Source organism: Pelecanus crispus, chromosome 4 (genome assembly GCF_030463565.1).
Source record: "Pelecanus crispus isolate bPelCri1 chromosome 4, bPelCri1.pri, whole genome shotgun sequence".
NCBI lineage: Eukaryota > Metazoa > Chordata > Aves > Pelecaniformes > Pelecanidae > Pelecanus > Pelecanus crispus.
The window spans coordinates 72,560,455-72,582,789 of NC_134646.1; the positions used below are offsets into that span (position 1 = coordinate 72,560,455).

General features: G+C 38.2%; 1 protein-coding gene across 2 annotated transcripts; it reads left to right on the top strand.

Annotated features, from left to right (window-relative positions):
* The first annotated feature begins 891 nt into the window (after positions 1 to 891).
* On the top strand, positions 892 to 21,095 carry ZBTB49 (zinc finger and BTB domain containing 49). Of its 2 annotated transcripts, none has more exons than XM_075708912.1 (8): positions 892 to 1,101; positions 2,114 to 2,287; positions 4,433 to 5,538; positions 12,202 to 12,248; positions 16,064 to 16,137; positions 16,888 to 16,970; positions 17,061 to 17,222; positions 19,231 to 20,577. In XM_075708912.1, the coding sequence occupies exons 2-8, from the start codon at positions 2,136 to 2,138 to the stop codon at positions 19,899 to 19,901; spliced, it is 2,295 nt and encodes a 764-aa protein (XP_075565027.1). In that variant the 5' UTR covers positions 892 to 1,101; positions 2,114 to 2,135; the 3' UTR covers positions 19,902 to 20,577. The 2 variants fall into 2 exon arrangements, with proteins under 2 accessions (XP_075565027.1, XP_075565028.1); XM_075708913.1 differs by lacking the exon at positions 892 to 1,101 and adding an exon at positions 21,042 to 21,095 and having other exon boundaries at positions 1,669 to 2,287; positions 19,231 to 19,949.
* The last annotated feature ends 1,240 nt before the right edge of the window (positions 21,096 to 22,335 follow it).

The window sequence follows — 22,335 nt, forward strand, 5'->3', positions numbered from 1 at the left end:
TCTGCACCTGCAAAAAAGCCCAGAAGGAAAATCTCGTTTCGCCTGACACCGCGAGCGCAAGGGAAACTCGTAACCCCCGAACTAGCAACCCCCCTACCCCCCACCCCACGCCGATACGCGTTACAGGCGCCGGTTCGCCCTTCCCCGCCCCGCTCCCCGCAGCACACCCGTCTCCGCCGGGTCCAGGCCAGCGGCGCCGCTGTGCGGGAGCCGCCTGAGGGGGGCCCGGCCGCAGGGGGCGGGAAGGCCGGCCCGCCCGCCCGCCCGCCGCCCACCGGCAGCCCCGCTCCTCGGCGGCCGTAGGCTGCTGCCCTGCCGCCCCCCCCCCCCCCGCCACCGGCCCCCCCGCACCCCAACCGCCGCACCCCAACCGCCGTCCCGCGCGGCACGTGCCGTCGCCGCCGCCGCCGCCCTGCCCCCTCCGTCCGCCCGCCCCTCCCCGCCGCCGCTGCTGCCGCTCTGCGCCTGCGCGGCCTCCGCCCCGCCCCGCGCCGGCCGCCCAGCAGCGGAAGCGGAAGGAGCGGCAGCGGAAGCGGCGGGCGGAGGCCGATGGTGGGGCTGGGGCTGCCGCCGGGCGGCCGCGCGGGGATGGAGCTGGGAGGTGGCCGGAGCCGGTAAGCGCTGGGCGGAGCAGGGCCGGCTCCTTCCCCTCGGCCGCTCTGCCCGCCTCTGCCAGGCCGCGCCGCGTTCCCCCCGCTGAGGGCTGCGTGGCGGCCGCGGCGGTCGGCGCTCGGCCCGCCCTCAGCCCCGTCCCCCCCGCGGCAGCGGCTGCTCGGACCCCGCCACCGCCCGCCCCGCTCCGGCTGCGGCGTCTTCGCGCCTCCCCGCGGCGCCGCCTCGTCGCCTGCTGTCGGGGCAGAGCCCGCCCTCCCCTCGGTGCCCGGTCTTGTCTTCTGAGGCAAACCTGCCTCTGTCCCCCTCTCCATGCAGCGCCTTGAGCCCGAGCCTTAGCTGAGCGAGAGGGAGGGGAACTGGAAGTGGCAGCTCAAGCATAAATAGTGACTGTGTTCCTGGGGTTCCGCTTTTCGGGAGCAGCTCGGCGTGCCTGCCTTTCCCGTTGGGAGACGGGCACCTGGCCGCCGAGAGACTCTGAATTCACAGGTTGTTAAAGTAGTTGCAAGATGCTGTGGTGGGAGATGTACGCCAAGAAAACAGCTGTCTGGCAAACGTAGCTGGTTTCTTTACTTTAAAGCCTGGTAAAAGACATAATAAGAATAAATAGAAAAAGTACAATATAGTAGCCCATCTGAATACATCAGGAGGTGGTGAATCACAGAGTAACAGAATAAATTAAAATATGGAGCCTTTAGTGCTCATGAGAATTGAGAATGGGGGCAACCACTTTCTTCTCATGTTTAACCCAAGGTGTTTTTTCTGCTTCATTCACTAGTTCGAAGACTAGAAGTTCTAATTGTCCTAATAGTTGGAATTTTCCTTTCATGTTTATGAGTGCACAGGGGAAGAGTTTCATCTTTCTTCCAGAAAAAGGAAGTACAGAATTGAATGTGAATGTGTTGTGTGGGAATGTTACTTGTCTTCCCTTCAACCTGTTCAAAGAAGTGACTTCTTTTAAAAGAGACTTTACATTGTATTAAATAAAAAATAAATTACCATACTAACTTGTCTAATGAATCAGATCCACGTGGGAAATGTGCTTAGCTACATAAATAACGCTACTACAATGTTCTCCTTTTTCAGTTTAGAGGGTGAAGAAACTGAGGTTTTCCTCTGCAAATTCTATTGATTTTGTAGGTGTGATGTGGTTTTTTGCCTTAGAATTTAATTCTTGTCGAAGTTGTCCAAATTGCCTTTTTTTTTTCTGGAAGTTCAGTTTATTGGCAGCACCATTAGCACATTTTTGTGGAAGCTCTTTGTTGTAAGCAAAACTTCATTAAAATCAAGATTTCCTATGTGTATTGCTGTATTTCTACTGATGAGCAATACCGTGACTCATCTTTAATCAGAAAAATGTCATTAGAGCTCACATTGCAGGTGTAAACTGAAGTCTCTTTCCTTTGGGAGCTGAAACATATTGTAAAAATGTTCTTCATACTCTAAATTCATTTTGCAATTTAATGTTTAAAATTCATCTTAGCATTTTATTTCATTGTAGGTAATCTAAGTGACTTTCTAGCATGGACACTGTTGCTAGCCATAGTTGTCATCTTCTCCAGCAGCTACATGAACAGCGTATTCAGGGTCTTCTCTGTGACTGCATGCTGGTGGTAAAAGGTGTCTGCTTCAAAGCACACAAAAATGTATTAGCTGCTTTCAGTCAATATTTCAGGTATGTGATAGAAAATTCTACTGTTAAAAAAGTGAACTAAATGCTGTTGGTTGAGGTTTTCTCCGAGAAGGGTATTTTTTTCTGGTAGTTGCAGGCTAAACAACTGTTGCAGTGTAAGGGGAAAAGTTAAATTCTTTGTCCAGAGATAAATCTGTATCAAGTATTTAATCTAATTAAAAGGTGTGGCCATTCTAATTTATTTTTCTAGATAGACATAGCTAACTACTACACTGAGTTTGGCATTTTCTTGATCCTTACTTGCTTACAGTGCCTCATATAATGGATTCCGGCATGGACCTGCATTCTGTATTTCAGAACGAAAAGATAATTGTTTACAAGGAGCATAGTAGAGTAGATGAACAGAGCCAGAGAAGGGATGTAATTGATGGAAGAATTCACGTTATCCATTTCCAGACAATGTGAATTGTTTCATCAGTTACATATTCAAAATAAAATTTGACTATATAGGTTATTATTGAATCTCTATTTAGAACAGATTCTCAGAGACAACATCTGTATTTTAAAGCGTACAGGTGGCCCATGAAGCCACATCACTCGTTTCTTTCCCCTGTGTGTAGCTCTCATTGATCCTCCAAATTTGGGGGGATGCTGGATCTCCCAACTTAGTGTTTTACATTAATTATGAGTAAGCCGTTCTAATAGATCTATCTGGCAGTCCTTAGATGTTGTTTCTTGAAACATCTCTGAAGCTTGACTACCAATTCTTATGTAAGAAAATTATTTTTATGTTATGACCACGGAAAAAAGACAAGAGGTTGTTTTTCTTTTCTAGTGTAGTAATCCTGATGATGAAATGAAATTATGCTCAAAGACTGAATTTTTGAAGTAGTTAAAAAGAACTAAGGGCCCAACTGTTATTGAAATTAAAATGGATATAAGTGACTAATTAATTTAGACCCTCAACCCAGATCTGTTCCTTATAGTTCTGGTTTTAATTTAGATAGTATGGGCTGGATTCATGGAAGAATTTGGATGTGGGCACTGGCTTCAGAGTAACATGTAACTATCAGCGTAGGACAACTTAAATATGGGGTTCCGTCTGAAACTCTGCATTTCTAAAGTTTAAGCCTAGACTCTCATTCACTTGAGATTCAGTGCTCATTGATATTATGCCCACCTTTAAACAAAACCTAATTTGAGAGTTGACCCAGGGAGAGGAATCATCAAGTTCAGGGCATTTCCTAGTGTAGGAAAGTAGCTATGTAGGAGTGACCTGACCCCATTTATACATCATCATTTACGGTGAGAGTATCAGGTTAGGGACTGGGGGTTTTAGTGGAAGGGTGTTAAGTTCCTGACTGAGGCAGAGTACGAACCCACTTAATCTACGACTGGTTATGCATGTGAAGAACTACAGCTCTGATGCTAAGAATACTTCACATTAAACAGTAAGAAGTCTTGTGAATTCAGACACTTAGGATTCAATGATAATTCAGTGGGTATTGGGTGGGCTGCTGTTTTAGGCTCACGTACTTGTAATCTTCAGCATTCTTTTACTTGGTTGTCATACAGTACCAGTAAAAAAAATACTTTTTTTGGATATGAGAGAATAGATTGAAAATAATGCCATCCTCTTGTTTGTTATTACCATCCTCTCATCTACTTGCAGAGAAAGAACTAATAATAATAATAACTTCAGTAAGTTTGATGGACAAGCTCAGTTGCCAGAAGAGAATAGCTTAGCTGACCTTGAGGTCTATCTTCTCCTTTTTAGTAGAAAATTTCTTATGTCCTGTTTTATTTGCCGTGATGGAAGGAGAAACACCATTCCGAGTCAACCGACTTTTGGCAATAGTCCATAAATACACCACTGCACCTAATATGTAAAGAACATTGGATAGGAAGTCACAAGTATAGGGTCTGATTTCAAAACATTAAAAATAGAAAATTAAAGTTATATAAAAGACCATTTGCTTTGATTTATACTTTCAGTGTACTAGTGTAGGACTAATATATGAGACAAGTAATTGAGCAGTTTTTGTTCATCTGAAAAAACACAGCAATCTAAATAACCATATAGTGTAAATTGTTTCATACCAGGCAGTTTGTCTGAGGTGTATGTGTATTTTTTTATAAAAGTATTTGTGAATTATTTGTGTTTGCATATTTGCCTTATTTTATCAGGACCCTTTTCCAGAATTCTTCAGGCCAGAAGAATGATGTCTTTCACTTGGACATTAAAAATGTAGGTGGGATAGGCCAGATACTGGATTTCATGTACACCTCTCACCTGGATCTTAGCCAGGACAATGTACAAGCTATGTTGGATATTGCACAGTGTCTCCAAGTGCAAAATGTGCTGAACATTTGCCACACCTTTTTAAAATCTTCTACAGCTGTAGAGCAAACAGCCAGCATGCCTTGTAATAGCGTATTTTCGCTGCAGAATACTTTGACAGCAGATACTAGCTGTGCCAGTGACAGTTATGGAACAAACCTATTGCATGAAGGCTCATCTGACACACAAGCTAATAAAGTCTTGGCTGACCACCATTCTCACACATCGCAGTCTGTTAATCTTCATGCACCCTCAGGTGATGTACAGAAACAACCACAAGACTCCTTAGATGGCAACTGCACAGAACTTCCGTTTAAACAACCAAATTACTATTCTAAACTACGCAGCTTTTACAGTAAACAGTTCTATAAGCAAAATGCTTGCTCTAATAATGAGAGAGTAGCAGAACAATCCTTTTCTTACAATACGCCTGCAGAAATAAACACAGTAGAGAATAATTCTTGTACTGTCAATCACTCTGAGTGTATTCTGGAAACCTCTGATCATTTACCATCAAACTTTCTGGTTCAGTCCTTGAATGAAGCTGCTCCAGACCAAGATGCAGAAAGCACACTTATGCAGCCCACCAAACAGATGCGGCTGAAAAAGGCAATACACCTCAAAAAGTTAAATTTTCTAAGATCTCAGAAATCTGCAGAGCAGCCACCTGAGCCTAAAAGAGATGACAGTAGATTAACAGGAGTAATTGAATCTGTAAATGAAAGTACCGTGGACATGACAAATGTTAGAGTTACTGAAGAAAAAGAAGCTGAAGATTTAGTGAATTCTGAGAATTTTGAACAAACTGTTGAAATTGAAAGATCTCAAGGTCCTTTGGAACAAGAAGGGCAATCACACACTCTACAGTCACAGAGGCAATATACTTGTGAATTATGTGGGAAGGCTTTCAAACATCCAAGCAATTTGGAGCTCCATAAAAGGTCTCATACAGGTACAGTTATCAATAACTTAGCGTGCAGATCAAGTATTTCAGTTAAAGGGGATGTCTCATGGTATCTGTTGATTCAGAGATGCTGGTTAAGGCTCTACTTTCAAAAGGTTGTGGTTTGTTTTTTTTTTATTTTTAAATGAATAATCATACAGGAATAAAGACTGTAAGACAGTTTAAGTTTAGCTGGGAGTTTTAGTTGTATTAAAGATTTATCCTTCATACTTGTTTTTTTTAGGGTTCTTTTTCAAAAAAAAATGATGTGTAATATTTCAATGAAAATTTTATTTTTGTCTTGCATTTAGAAGAGGCATTTCTAGTCAGTTTGTCAGATGGCCCAGAAGTCTGAGTCAGATAACAATGAAAAGTGTAAATGGGTAGAAAACAATACTGTAAGTGTTCTAGATGACCTCCGTTCTCTCTGATCATATATTCGTTGTAAGATACAAGTGATTAGGGGTTGGCTGTCATTTCTTTTTAACCTGTAGAAATATGGTCTGTCATTAATTTATACCTTTTTCCTAGTGTGAGCAGCTTTCGTTGCGTTTACCCAGAGTAATGCTCTTGCAGACAAGTAGGCCGCAGAGTGAATGGGAATTTTTAATTACTTTGTTTTAAAAACTCACAGGTAATATTATTTGTAAATCTGGCATAGATTTATTTCTAAATATATTTTTATTCTAGTGAAAAACAAGACCCAGTCTAACTTTGAATTAATTTGTCTGTTCAATTTAACCAGCATGTTCTATTATATTTCTACAACTTTAGCGGTGTTTTTTTTAAAAGGGTTTTTAAGAATTACCTTAGCTACTCAAGTAACAACATTGATTTCAAGTCCATGAGATCGCATTATTCCTGACTCAGCTGTTGAATATTTTTTTCTGTTCTTTTTCCCTGTATTAAATTTACAAATGCATCTCTCTCAGTCTTGTAAAATAAACATCACTCTGCAAATGAGCATACATGTATCAGTATTTTGACAGTAAATAGGAATCCTTGTTAGCACATATTAATTTATTTTGTTAATTGATCCTTAGTATTAAGAATTTATTTTTCCACGTTATTAGTAGAAAAATCTTTCCAGAACCTGAAAATACAGACATTTTGCATTAGCTTCCTGAAGTTTTCACTTGCTATCTTTGACTACTTCTGAATGTTCACATTACTAATACTCTCTTTTTTTTTTTTTTTAATTTGGTCTCCTGTGAAAGAGTTGCATATGTCTCTTACCTAGATCTTCTCTTTGCCTTGTATTTTTTGAATCTATTATCTCATTTGAGCTGACATCACCAGGTATATTTTAGTATCTTAGAATTTTCAGGAAAATAGGTGATCAGATAGAAGATAGAGCATCTAGAGAAGTCCCAACTGAGGGAGAGACTCTGAAGTCAGTAATTTGAGTTTGTGCTATAGAATCTACATGAGAGAGAGTTCCCAACTATGAGAAGAAACCTGTTAGAATTTATCCTTCCTTAGACATCTTAATCATTGGAAGGAATCTGGATTTTGTGAGTTCTGGTGCCCATAAAACTACCTTTTTTTTTTTTTAACAAGAGCGTGTTGCACAAGTGATAGACTCAATTATTGTATGTTTCTGAGTCTGCTAAACCATTTAAAGCATGAGATTCAAAGTTTGGTTTACTTCTTTTAATGTACTATAACTTAAAGGTCAGGGGAGTGGACTGGGTACTAAGTTTTATAGTAGAAAGAGACTATAGCCCTATACAAGTGTTTTACAAATTTTTTTTTTTTTCTTTAGACACAGTATGGCCAGCAAATGTTTACAAGTGTAGGAAAAGGAAAAGAGGAAAAGGGTCGCAGGAGCTTTGCAGGGTTATTTATGTGTGTTGCCATTCATTTCTTTGTTCTTACTTGAGGTATGTGTATTTACACGTGCTTCCACACCACTTAAGCTCTGGTAGGTGGTGTTTCACATTCCACAACACTGCCTGATATGAACTAGCTGTATACTTTGTGTAAGAAAAGTGATCCTTGACTTGGTTTTGTTGTTGTTGCTGTCCTTCTCTGCCAGTCTGAGTATACATTGGATTCAGGAATTCCATGCTGCTTTTCATACACTGTTTTCTTCCGGTAGTTTTCAAAAAATTCCAGACTTGAATGCTAGTTAACATGGCATTAATGTTCTTCTATAGATGTGCTAAACTGACAAAATTTAAGAGCATAAGTTTAACAAATAAGAAGCACATGAAAGAAGGATGGAAAAACTGAGGCAAGAGTATGACTAGATATGCCTGTTTGCTTGCCTTTTATTTTTGGGTCATGTTAATTTGTTCTTAAATATCCAACTAATGCAAAAAGAATACTTGGAAAATTGCAGTGGATAGCGAGTAGGATGTTAATATAGGAAGGATCTGTAGCTGAAGGTACAGGGCACATCTGTATGATTATATTACGTGTACTGGTAGTTAATACAAGTGTATGCTAAAAGCCATTTCCATTCTTCTGCCACTTCAGAAAGCATAGCAAATTGCTAGCTAGTCAATTTTATTTAAAAACATTCATTTTCTAGACCTGAGCAAAAGGGTTAGCAAGCATTTAAGTATTACTGTCCTTAGTGAAAGTCCTCCAGATCTGGTTTTGCTGAAGAGGTAAGGAAGCAAATTGCTGAAATGGACCTTTCACAATGGCAAGCCAGTTTTTAACCCACAAATGACAGCTCTTTCAACATAAGTGCTGTGGTGGCCTGGTTGTCGAGAAAAAGCACAAGTGAAATTCTCTGCCCCTGAGCACTAGGAACTACTAAAGAATTTACAGGTTAACATGGTTGTATTGATGAGTTGTCTCTGTGAAGGACGGGCATACTGTGTTCAACACAAGTCAGTGTATTGGCTTGCCTAGCTGTTTTATTTGTATTGCTAGCAGATATGTAAAGGAATCTTGCTTATTGCATTGACTTTAAGATTGATTTTGACTTGACTGAATGTTATAATTTGTTTTTTATTAGATTGACCTGTCTGAAAAAAAGGAAGCAAATATATCTCTCTTATACAGTCCTTACCTATCCAGGAACATCCAGTGTTTTGTTTTTGTGGGTGGTTTTTTTTTGTTTGGGTTTTTTTTTTTTAAATATTTTCAGGAAATGTCTCAAAAAAACCCCCAAAACCTAACCCTGTGGAAATAACTCTTGGCAGGATGGAAAACAACAGGAGCAGAGTTAGCTGTCATGTAATACACTGTTGATCCTCAGCCCTTTCATTCTGAGCTTTGCTTGAGCAAGCTGCCAGCATTCAATGCTTTAGTGGGTCCTGCTCCTCACCTTTGTGATCTCTTCAGGAACAGCGCTTCTGCCTTCAAGCCTTTCTCCTCTCAAGCTTACACACCACTGCTTTGATCCCACTACTGTGTACTTTATTTTCATCTCTTCTTGTAGGGAGTTGAACAAGAAGGATGCAACAGAAGACAGAAAACACAAGGCAGTCCGAGGATTCAAAAGTAAAGTCCCCTGGATGTTTGTTTAAGCATTGTCTTAATTGTAGTTCAGTTACTACTTTTGCCCAAATTTTTTCTATTGCTGTTGATCCAGCTGTGGTCTTTGAGAAGGTTAGTGTTCTTGGATGAGGTTTGTGGTTTGGAATTTTATGACAGCCATACAATCATAGAATAATTTAGATTAGAATGGATCTCTGGAGGTCATCTAGTCCAATCCTCTGCTCAAGGCAGGTAAAATTACGTTGGATTGTTTTGCTCATGACCTTGTGTAGTCAAATTTTTGATATCTCCAAGGACAGAGATTCCACAACCTCTCCAGGCAACCAGTTCCAGTGTTTGACCACCCTCATGGGGTAAAAGATTATTTTCTTATATCATAGAATCATAGAATGCTTTGGGTTGGAAGGGACCTTTAGAGGTCATCTAGCCCAACCCCCCTGCAGTGAGCAGGGACAGCTTTAACCAGATCAGGGTGCTCAGAGCCCCATCCAACCTGACCTTGAATGTTGCCAGGGTTGGGGCCTCTACCACCTCTCTGGGCAACCTATTCCAGTGCTTCACCACCCTCACTGTAAAAAACTTCTTTCTTATATCCAGTCTAAATCTATTCTTCTTTAGTTTAAATCCGTTATTCCTTGTCCTGTCACAACAGGCCTTATTAAAAAGATTCTCTCCATCTTTCCTGTAGGCCCCCTTTAAGTATTGGAAGGTTGCAATAAGGTCTCCTTGCAGCCTTCTCTTCTCCAGGCTGAACAATCCCAACTCTCTCAGCCTGGCCTCATAGGAGAGGTGTTCCAGCCCTCGGATCATTTTGGTGGCCCTCTTCTGGACCCGCTCCAGCAGGTCCATGTCCTTCTTGTGCTGATATTCCGATATCTAATCGGAATTTCTCATGATCCAACTTGTGTGTGTCACCTCTTGTCCTATCACTGTGTACCTTCAAGAACAACCTGGTTGCATCTGTCTTCCCATTACATGTAGATGGTAGTAAGATTTCCTGTTTGCCTTCTCTTCTCAAGGCTCCATATAGGGTCTCACCAGTGATTGGTAGAGAAGAATCATCCTCAGCTGTCTAGCTGGACTTACACTAATATGCTCTAGGAAGCAATTAGCTTCACTTTACCTGAGGGATACTACAACACTGAGTCATGTAGTATTTCTGCTAGAATTCATTCTTTGAATAAGCTACTTGATATGCCCGGTGGTTTGGAGTTTTGTGCAGGTACAGAGTTGTTCTCCAAAAACTAATTTGATGTTTCTTTTCGAACAAAACTTTTTTGTTCTATCTTTATCATGGGGAAAAAAACCTCAAACTCTTTGTACATCAGTACAGTTATAATGAGGCTGCATGTGGCCTATAACAATAGTTTTGACAAATTTGAGCCTCCAATTCCCTCCCTTCAGGGTGGATTTCTGTGCAGATAATAGCCTTTGTGTCAACAGTAGCTTTTTTTTTTTTTGTGTAGGTAATTTCTGCAGAAATTGCTACTAGTGTTTTTTATCCCCCAATTCAATTTACCTTGATACTTTTATGATTGTCAGAAGCCTTCCCAGTTGCCACAGATCTGTCTCCCTGTTGGTTTCATTTATATTTGTGTTGTCAGTACTAGAATTTTTAGTGTTTTGCAAATTTAGAGCTATATTGAAATCAAGACTCAGTACTCTTTATAGCTGAGTTATTGGTTTCTTAATTTTTATCTTTAATTGAATAAAAGCTTTCTTGAAACTGCCGTAAGATTTCCATTCTTCATTAAGTAGAAAAAGTAGATGTAGACTCAAGTTGTCCGAATAACTGCAAGATTGCTATCTGTGAAGCCACATAACTGTGTATGTTTACTCTGTGCTTTAAAATCTAAGGGGGTTTCATTTAGTCCTTGATCCTGAAATACGTTGAAAGAACATCACCTGTATTTGGCAGCAGGGAAGGAAAATGGAACCTCAACACCTGGATACTGTAGATGTTGCTCGTAACACTTCCAAGGATGGAGGAAGAATACTGATGTAGAGAATACTTGCTGGAAGAGAAGGCTACAAATAGCCAAGAGGTGTTTGGTAAAATCAGGAAAATTAAAATTATAATTAAAAAAAGTAAAAAAAAAAATCTTTAGACAGATTTTGAATCAGCACCAAGATGAAACACAGTGTAAGATCTCCTTTTTCTTCTGGAAAGATCTGCATTCAAAATCACAAGGATTTACGCTAATTCTTTTGCTTCCCTGTACCTGTAGGGCCAGATTATATATGTCCTTTTAAAGTACAGTTAGACTCATGAAAATATCATTAGAAGTCTGACTGTCATTGAATTCAATGGTATTTGAGAATTATTATTGTTTTAAAGATTCTAGAAGATGCAGAGATTTTTATCAACAGTGTAAAAACTAGGAAACCAAGAAGTACACAGGGAAAAAAATTACCTTTATGAAATACTGTAGAGGAGAAAAAGTGATTAGAAAAAGGTATTTGTCTCAAATTGACAGGTAGAGAATTGAAGTATTGTGCAATCATACTCTAGATTGAGAGTCAAGTTATTTTGAAAAACTAAAGTGGGCTGCACTAGTTTTTTACTAAAGCTGCTCATATGTTTTTGGAGATTGAAGAATACCAGTTTTATATGTAAAAATTCAGAATTTTGGAGCAAAATACTTGATTTAATTATCAGATACTCTTGTATAGGATTAATTTGAAGGCAAGTATGTATTTGCTGGAAGTGAGTGGCTATGTGCTTATCAGAGATGTGTGGTACACATTGAACAGAGAGAGCAGAATCCTTCCAGATGAGCTTCTCTGCATTCCTTATTCTTTTTAACAGTGGGCCTTTGTGTGGAAGTGGAAAACCAAGTGCACTTCCCATAGCTTTTGTTGTCGTTCTTGTAGGACCTTGTCGTCTATTCTGTTCTTCCTGGAGGTATGGTACTCCTTTCATTTGGAAAAAAAGTATTTTTAAAAAAATTACTAAACACTCCCATTCATATCAAAACTCTCCTACCTCCTCATTTTGAAAGACAAATTCTGTTTCTGAGCAAGTCTGCCTTACAAGCCTAATGGTAAATGCTGTACTTCCTTCTTGAATTTCCCCTTAAATACATGGGTAAGTGTCGTCTTGGGGATATTTTTACTCTTTACATTAGATGTTTTAAAAGGAAGCATACCAATTTAAAACATTTGTATTTTATTGCAACTATTAGAAGTTCTATGTTCTGTTTCTTCTCCTTTTAGGTGAGAAACCTTTTGAATGTAACATTTGTGGGAAACACTTCTCACAGGTGGGAATATTTTATATTATGGTACTTACATTTGAAAATGAAATGCATCTATGTGTTGATTCTAAAAACAAACTTGGTTTTAAGTCTGTAGATTAGATATTTTTTGTTCAAAGACAGACTTGACTTTAGGGATAAAATATTAAAATATCTTATTTGAAAATAACATGTTAAATGCTTTAGATTTCTTTGATATGTTTTGCACCTTTGATTGTCTGCTCTCAGTAGATGTGTTATGTATTTTACCTTCAAATGACTGTTTAACTCTACAGAGCCACAACTATATGTGAAATGCACAAAACATTCATTCTCAGACTGTGTTTTTGCCTTATGCTTAGCGATATGTTATGAATAGCATTTTTACAGTGTCTGAAAAAAATACAGGTTAGAATTTTGTATAATGTTGCATTAACAATACAGTTTCATCTTCCTAAATGGCATAAATTATTAAGCAGATTTTGGTTTTAGTTCCTTCTATGAAGAAGAGCAGCACAGTCTGTCTGAAGTGACAAAACTCAGCTATGATTTAAAAAAACTCTTGTGAAATTCCCTACTTACATACAAGGCCTAAGCTTTAGCTGTCTTAATTTGCCTTCCAATGCTTGCTTACTCTTCTGGGTACAACAATTCATTTGTATTTCTACAAATTTGGTGCCTAGGTGTCTCACGTTTCCAAAATGTCTATTTCTTTTCTGTTGTCTTGGTTGGAATATGTGCATCTAAGTACAGGAGACAATAGACAGGTGCATAATTTTATACTAAGATTCAATAATAATTACTGTTGAATAACTTTGGTCTTTCTTGTGGTTTAAGGATTAGAATTATGTGGTCTTTGCCTACCCACCCGCCAGTGTTTGCATTTCTTTTGCTCCAGTTTTGTAGTCCACCAGTGGGACTTCTTTGACCCATGAATCTGATGCAGTTGCATCCTCCACTCTCTTACTAAATACGAATGTAACACTGCATCCAGTGAGCAATACTGTTTCATCACGCTTATCAAGCCATTTGAGCAAAACGGGGCCTGCTTACTAGGCGAAAAAAGTGCATTTTCATTCATTTTGATGGCTGAACTTCTAGTTATTCAAATTAAAAAGTGGATATTTACAAATTCCATTAAAAGTACTTTTTGGCAAATGGAGTGGTATTCTGTACCAGTACTGTGGGGGAAGAGGGAATAAAAAAGCTTCACACACTCAGAGTGTATGAGAGGCATGACAGACTCCTCATGCAACATGCATTGCTCCTCTTTAATTAAAAACAAACAAAACCCCCAAGAAAACTGGAAGTTTCTTTTAATTAAACACTCTTAAACACCTTCCCTCCCCTTCCCTTCTCTTCCCTCCCCACTACCTCACTTGCCTGAAGGTATAGGTAGATACATATTGATGGACAATACCTACACGTCCAGAATATGAGCCACAGCATTCAGCTTGTGTGCTGCAGTTCTTTCTCTGGTCATAAAAGCGAACTTGCATTCTTCTGAAGTACTTGCTTTTGAATTGTGTGAATAAGTAAGACTCCACCTACCAGAAAGTAAGATGCAAGGATAATTACCATCTACATTTTTCTTAGAAGACCATCTCTGATCTTGTTCTTGATCTTCTCAGAAATAGTAACACTTTCCTTATTTAAGCCTTCATGTTCTGTCCTTTTGAGACAGTGCAGTTGTGCCTGGTAGTATGACTGCTCCTGCTGAATGTAACTTTTGTTCCATATATTGGAATGTGAAACAGAAAATGAAGACAGTGGTGAAAATTGACATAGGAACTCATAGTCTGGAACAAATAACCGTAAGTGTCTTTGATTTTTGGAGAAAAAGGTTCCTTTTGTACTTCCAGGCTTGCATCTTCCATTATTACCAGTACACAGCCTGTTGCTATGTGGTTCTTCTCTGGTTGGTGATCCAGGATGTCGTGTTTTACCTCCTGAGCACCTCCTCCTGCAGAGCTTCTTTTGGGGGACTGTATGCATTAGTTCTTTCAATTTAAAAACATGCCAGTTACAAATGGACTAAGTCTAGCACATCTCTCTAGTCTCCAAATTTGTGAGGAGTGGTATGCAACCAGTATCAGTAAGAGGATTCTTCTGAGCATTTTTTTTCTTTCACTGAAATGCTAGCAAAAGCCCTCTTACGCTAATTCGTTGGGATGGCATATTATGCCTTAACCAAGGTTGTGTACCACCTTAAAAGCTTAGGAAGAATACAAGTTACTGATGTTTTTACCTTTTTTTTTGGTCTCAGCACAGTTAATAACAAGCTTTTGCCCTCATTAGGTGGAAGTGACATAGCCTTGTAATAAAGAAATGGATCTACTTGCTACTGTCTGTAAAATATAAAATGCCTGTATGGGAACTATTTCAGGATAATTGTTGCACTTCAAATTCAGCCTCTGTCTTTATCCAGAATAACTTTCAAATGCCTATGATATGGTTTGGTTTGTGATGTGGATAGAAGTAAAGGTTCTTTCTTTTGTATGTTTCTCTCATATGCACCTGTGCATAAAATCCCTTGTCTTTGCAAAGCACAAATTGCTCCATGGAGAAGTCAGTTTAGTCTTCTTCCTCAGAAATAGGTGCCTAATGCCTCTCCTTGAATGGGTATCAGTGTTACGAAGTTTGGCCTGAGAGAACAGTGGTTCAGTCATACTGTTGTCTGAAAAACTTTATAGGGGTTAAAGAAAGCTCTCTCGGTGTTCAAACGGTGATCCATTTAATATTGTCCTCTGTGTCTGTTTGTGTGTGTCTGCAGTACTTTAGTTCTGGTATATTATAAGCTGTTATAGTGATTGATCGTCACAGGTAATTTATTATCTAAAGGAGTCAGAAGAAATTACTGGCAGGCCATATTTTTGTTGTCTTACTCTGTGACTAAGGAGGACATGATAATCTTTGCATCCCCAGTTTTCTTTCCTGATTGAAAGGACTTGATGTTCCTTTAGTGTACTTAGATAAAACCAGGCAGTTATCCATCAAAGAGAACAGACGGGTTAAAAACTGACCGTGGAACTATGTACAATTTATGGAACATCTGCAGCTCTTTTATCCAGACTAGCTGTATCTTGTGCTTTGAGAACTGGTCTCTAGCGGATTAGCCATTCAGAAGCACCAGTGGCTTTAAAAAAATTTAAAAAAAAAGTTGGAATGAGTAAGATGGTTTTGTCTAGTCATTATCTGGGTTGCCTACTAGACTAGCATGATTTTTATAGGATTGGTAGAGGAGAGATATGTAATAAAAATTAATTACCAGCAATCCCATTTGTTAATTTTTGTACTTCCTGTTCTATTTTCTTTTTATGTGAGTAAATATTTATAGGTTTGGAGCACTTGGCTCTGAGTATTTTATGGATTGAAAAATGTTTACATTATTGTTTTCTTTTTAACCTCCTGGTAGGTGAATTCAGACATCCTGATGTAACTTTTATTTGTAGGACAGGGAAAGCAAGACTAACATGAACCATAATACTAGTAAATTTTCTTCTTCACTGCAATCTAGGTAGTGTAATTTTCATTTATAATTGGATCTGTTTTCAACTATAGGTCTTTCTTTTTCCTTAGCATTTGATTCCAGGCTTCTTTTTTATTTATTTTTTTTCATCTTCTTGTCAATGTATAATTGCATACATAAGCAGTTTGATCTTGAAGTACATGGTAGTCTGTCTTTACTAAATAAGAATGCTTGAGTTCCTACATGCTTTGTAGTATTCACTGCCTTAGAATTAGCAATAAAAAGCCAGACTCATAGTTCCCATCATTGTCTTTTTATCTGTGTACAACAACAGGCTAGCTCAATTTAAATGTTTAAATTACTGTCCCTTCAGGCAGGTAATCTCCAGACACATTTACGTCGACATTCTGGTGAAAAGCCATACATTTGTGAAATCTGTGGGAAAAGGTGAGTAGAATTGTTCATCTTAGTAGAGTTAACATGATAAAACTTGTTCATATTTTCTTTAATCTTCATGATAAACTAAGGGCCAAGAGCTAAGGCAGCATGCTGCTCAATTTCTTTAAAAGACATTGAGTTTAAATGTGTCCTGATGGGATTAAAATACATAAATGTCTGCAAGTGTCTCGCTGCAAGTCTCAGTAATAAGATAAACATGTCACCACATATATAGTCGGTGGTCTCACTTAATTTTTTGTATATTGGTATCTTTGCTTAAGTATATACTGTTATGTGTATTTTGAACAGTGTGAGTCACAATAAATTATGCTGGTTTGTACCTTTCTCTCATTTTTTTTCATTATTTGGTCATATAATGTTTGTTACATTTTATGGAAATTATGAAATATGGGAAATTTGACAAATGTAAGCAAAGCATTAAATATTTCTGCCTTCTGCTAACAGGTGACAGAAAATACACTAATTTAGGAGTAGCATTTATACTTAAGTTAAATGCAGAATAAATTAGTAACATTAATGGTGAAAAGGGTTTTGGGGTTTCTTTTCCTAGCATATATTCAATTGGACATTGCCAGCTTCAAAAAGTTTTTCGTAAATGCATCCATTTATCTGTGGTTTAGATTTTAATCTTTGTTCAGAACATCAGGCATTCATTATAGTTGATTTTCACATGATACTCAGTTTAGGAGAATAAGGGGCTTATGCAGACAGTAACTGGGTTTCCCTATTCTGTTACAGATTTGCTGCTTCTGGTGATGTTCAGCGTCATATTATTATTCATTCTGGAGAAAAGCCTCATCTGTGTGATATCTGTGGCAGAGGTATGTAAGAGCCAAACTTTCTGCCTCTGAGTTTTTTTGATTGAAATGTGAGGAGTCATTTTAATCTCAGTGTCCATCATATTTTTCTAGGATTCAGTAACTTCAGTAATTTAAAGGAGCACAAAAAGACCCATACAGCAGATAAAGTATTCACCTGTGATGAATGCGGGAAGTCATTCAACATGCAACGAAAATTAGTAAAGCACAGAATTAGGCATACTGGAGAGAGACCGTACAGCTGTTCAGCATGTGGTAAGATTTACTGTGCATAGCTTGGTTGTGTCTTTCCTTTTTAAATGATAAGTAAAAGTTCCTGTGTCAGCAGAATAACAATTAACCAAAATGATTTTAAATTGAAATACCATGTTGTGAAAGTTTTTCACAAAATCTTCTGCCTTGCATAATTTGTAGTCTTTCATTTGGTGTATTAAACTCCTCTAGCTGTTGTAAATAAGTTGAAAAGTGAATTTCAGTTGGAGAATAGAGAAAGGAAATAAGAGGAATCAACATTGGACGTGTACATGTTTGCTAGAGAAGTACTGATACTAGCTGCTTCAAAAATTGATTTATTTCAGTATAGACCTTTCTGATGGAAAGCTAGGTTTGGCATCACTTGGCTGTCCATGGAATTTTTTTTTCTTCTTTTTTTTTTTCCAATTGAATGCTGTTCGGATTTAACTGCATTCAACCACAGAGTTGATAATAACAACCTTTTGCTACTTTGCTTCAACCTCTGGAATAAAATCAAAACTTGATCAATGCTTCATACCAGAGAACACCCGTTTTCAAAATCTGCTAGGTAGGTCATACTTCAGGTGGTCGGAAAATTGCTCTTTGATCAATGATTCATCCTTGTATAACATAGTTCTCAGAAATTGCATTGTCTATCCTAATCTCATATGTTATTTAGCATCCTGCATATGACTTTTCTGCCCTTACATGCAGTTTTGGTATAACTTCATTCATGTTCTGAGGAATCAGCTTTGGAGGAGGGCAGCTCCATATGATAATGTCCAACTGCAGTATGTTTTATTTATAATGTCTCGAGGCACAAGAAAACCTAAAATTATCAGGAGGCCTTGCATCAGAGGGAGGAAATATAGACATGCAGGGTATGAAAGTATAAACAAACAGTTGTGTTGCTGTCATTAAAATAGGCTTATTTTCATCTTGTCTTGTAGTGGTCTTTTGATTATTTTTCATCTTAGCCAGATCATCTTGTACTGAGAAGGCAAAAATTGTGCAGAGGGTCTGATTAATCATTAAGAAATCATTCACACTATGCAAAAAATTCACATGTATTATTCCAGTAATTTGTAATCTTACTGTTGCTGTTTAATGGCTTTTCTGAAGAGAAATCTGGGCAGTAGAATGAAAAGTATGATACCAAAAATTGCGACTGCAGTCTTACTGGGCTTTCAGATAACACAGTTCATTTTAGTTGGTATCTGTCCACAAAAAATAAAATAATCTTTAACCTAGGTAAAATGAGATAAAATCACAAATAGGTACCAGCTTATTTCTACTGTCCGGAAGAATGTGAGGTCTCTGAATCATGTAGCAATTCTGGAAATTAATGCTCTCTTGTTCTGCTTGTTCTTCTACCTGTTGCCTTGGTTCAGCTTTTTTCTTTGCAGTGTGGTAATTGAGCTTACTTGAGCCTGTGGTTCTGAAAATAGGCAAACAGTTGAATATTTTATTGCATTCTAATATTTATGGCACTCAAAAATTGCAGTTTTGACACATTCTCTGGCTAGAATATAAAAAATGGACTGCTGCATTATCTTAGCTCAAAGTTAACCAAAAAGCTAACTTCGTCAGCACTTCAAGAATAGTTCCTTAGTAATGAGCAAACCATTACTTTCTATGACACAGTCACTGGAAGAATATATTTAGAAGCTTATCAGCACACTGTTTTTCCAGACAGATGAATTAAATTGATTATTTTTAATTTTTTTTCCTCCATGAAGATTAATACAAACTGTGAGCACTCACAGCTTTCAAATACTAACGGATATTCCCATCTTTGGAGATAAAAACTAAAGCACTGGGAAACACAAGTTAGAAAATCAGATCAAGAAGAAGAAACAAGTCATTGAATTCTAAAAAATAGATGGAACTTGTTTGAAACTGTTCTAGATAAATGAAGTACCATGAGTGGGACATACCATACCTTATCACTTGATATATTCTCTAATTAAAACATGTTTATGCACTTGTGTTAAGAACAGTATCTTTAATATATTCTTCTGTCTTGTAGGGAAATGTTTTGCAGGCTCTGGTGACCTGCGTAGACATGTGAGGACTCATACAGGAGAAAAACCCTATACCTGTGAAACTTGTAACAAATGCTTCACTCGCTCTGCTGTTCTACGGCGGCACAAGAAAATGCATTGTAAAGCCACTGATGAAGGTCCAAACACACTAGATGAATTTACTCAAGGGATTGAAACTTCTGATCTTGACAAATCTCAGAGTTCTGACTCTTTTGGCCAAGAAATGTCTGTTACGTTGTTACCAGTATCCGTTAAATTTCCCATTCGTCCAACTGCAAATTCAACTGATTTTGATAGTTCTGCAGATTCTTACTGTAAGTTGCGATCAATGATTCAACACCATGACTCAGCAAACCAACAGAAACTGAATGTGGATTCTGCTAAACTCCCAAAAGCTCAGACACAACAAACACCACCACCCCCCTATGCTTATGCAGATGTAGATGTATCTTCTGCAGAAGAACCCTTACATTCTGATAATATCCCCATGATTCGTTCCTCTATGGTTAGCTTGGACAGTCATTGTAATGATCCACTGGGCAGTCGAACATCATCTGCTACATACAAGAATAACGAAGGACCGTTCTTCTCCAGCATGACCCTCTGGGGTTTAGCTATGAAGACCTTGCAGAATGAAAGTGAATTGGAACAATGAGGGCTCAGGTGACTGTATCAAAACTTCTTAGATGCGTTTCATGCTAAGGTGATTGCAATTGCACTGCAGCATAGAGAGATCAGAGCTAGTTTTTAAGCCAACTAGCTTGGATACTGGTAGAAATCAAGATACGCATTCCCAGAACCCAGTGCAGGCTGCCTTCACACTGCTTCTCCGCAAAGTTCAAATCTATTTCAAGGACCTTTGTTGTTCTGCGACTGCACTGTGTAGCTTGTGTTGCCAGGATTTACTAAGATTCACCATTTACTAAGTTTGCTATTTAACTTGGTATTTTTTACCTGATAATGGAGGAAGGGATGGCCCAATGTCTAATTTCATGATATGGGTGTAATTCAAGTATGGATCATCAGAGTTGTGTAAGGGTGTAGATATGAAAAGGGGAAAATACTTAACAAATCCGTAGTGAACCTGAGTTTCAGTAGTGGCTTTCTTACCAGTAGGATCATTGGTTTACATGACTTGAGTATTGTGATACTAAATTTAAATATTAAATACTGGACAATATTTGTGATAGTGCAAAGTAACTGTATATCTAGAAACTTTATTTTTTTACAATAAAAGCTTTTTTTTAGTATTTTATAAACTATTTTGCACAGCAGAAGACCAAGATCAGGAAATGCGAATAAAGGGAAGTTGTTTTACATTGTATCTTAATTGCTCAATGTGTTCCATCTTTTTATGAAAGATTTTTGAGTAACATAATTCCACCTGTTCCAGGTATCTTTACAGTACTAATGGTGATACCACCACAAGAAGAGCTGCACTGTAAAATAAGTGCAGTCAATATACCAGCAGATTGTCTTTCATTTCAGTGAATTAGAGTAAAACATTGGCTAATTAATGGAATGAATAGACTCTTACAGGATAGAAACTTTGCTTAGGGGCCTTTTTCTGCTTTGGTGCTTTGAATGGTTGTATTCATTTTCAGTATATATCTGTTGCTGCATTTGAAACTGCTTGCTACAGTCACATGAGTTTTACTGGCCTAACTTTTTCCAACCCATCAAAAAGTTTTAGCAGTGTGTTGTCAAGCTTTATGCTTAAACCATTCCTTAGATACTGTAGTTTCTGAAATGAAAATATCCTTGTACTAACCTTTTTTCTGAAGTTAATTCACAGGCTGGAAAGTCTATTTGAAGTACATACTTCTTGTTTCCTATAAGGAGTCTCAATGTTCACCACTAGCAAGACAGCTGTGAGTACTGGTATCTCTAGTATTATAAGACTGCAAGACTTGGAGTTGCACTTGCATGAAAAATAGTCCAACGTTTATTTGGGACTACAAAATCACATAAAAACTCCAAACAACTGGTTATATAAAAATTTTGGTTGTCAAAAGAAGCAGTTTGTAGGCCGAGAAGTAGATTTCAGTGTTTTGCAACAGCTAACAAGATCTGGTATCACTGCTATTGTAATAACACTACAGTTCCTCTGCTGAAAAAATCGTGTTTGTGTAAAACTAATGGCTGGAACTGTCTAGTAATTTATATATAATGTCACATTTTCATGGTATTAGAAAAGATATTGTCACTTGTATCCCACTAAAGCACAAAAATTCAAATTATTATAATTGGCTAGTTCTTGATAGAACAAGAATTAGTTTTGATAGAACAGGAACGTAGACCACAGGTGACTTATAGTCCATTGCTTGAATTCTGTGGAAGTTCAGAGCCTGGAAAATACAGTATTTTTCATATTTTTAAAGTTCTCACCACTTTGTTTCCCTCAGGAATTCAAAACTAGCTGTTCAGTTTCTTGCTGTGTTAACACCATCCATTGCAATTTGTGGGTTCCCTTCCTTTACTTGGGCTCTGTACCTCCCTGGTTTTAACTGCTTTCAACCTGAGTTGAAATGAGAAAGATTATATTGCTGGCCAGAGCATAGCACTCCTTAAAACAAAAGGGGCAGAACATTACACTGTGTATGTAAGTCTTGAAATGTACAAGTTTCTCTCAGTCCTCATTTAATGTTTTGAAAAACTTTTTCACTACATTAACAGAGCAGTTAAAAAATCCAGATGCAGTGGAGAGCAAATTGGGGTTTTTTTTTGTTTTTTCACTTTTCTTGTAATGCACATGTACTAGGAAACTCTAAAACATGTATGTTTTTCCAGCCAGTGAAGTCAAAACAAAGAAGCTTTTGCAGTGCCTAATTTTAAAAATAGCATGTAGGCTAGCAGAACACAGTCCCACATAGGATTAAGCAGGGAACAGTTTGTGTATTTGAACCCTTAGCTCTTCTCTTATTCATTTGTCTTTCACATTATTTGCTGATGAACGCTGACGATCTTTGTGGAAATCATCCACATGCTATTCAACAATCCATGTATTACGGTTCTGTCCCTGACCGTGTGTGCTCATGCCCACTCTGCCTTCCTTGCACTAGTGCCTAAGGCAAAATGTGGGTATCTGC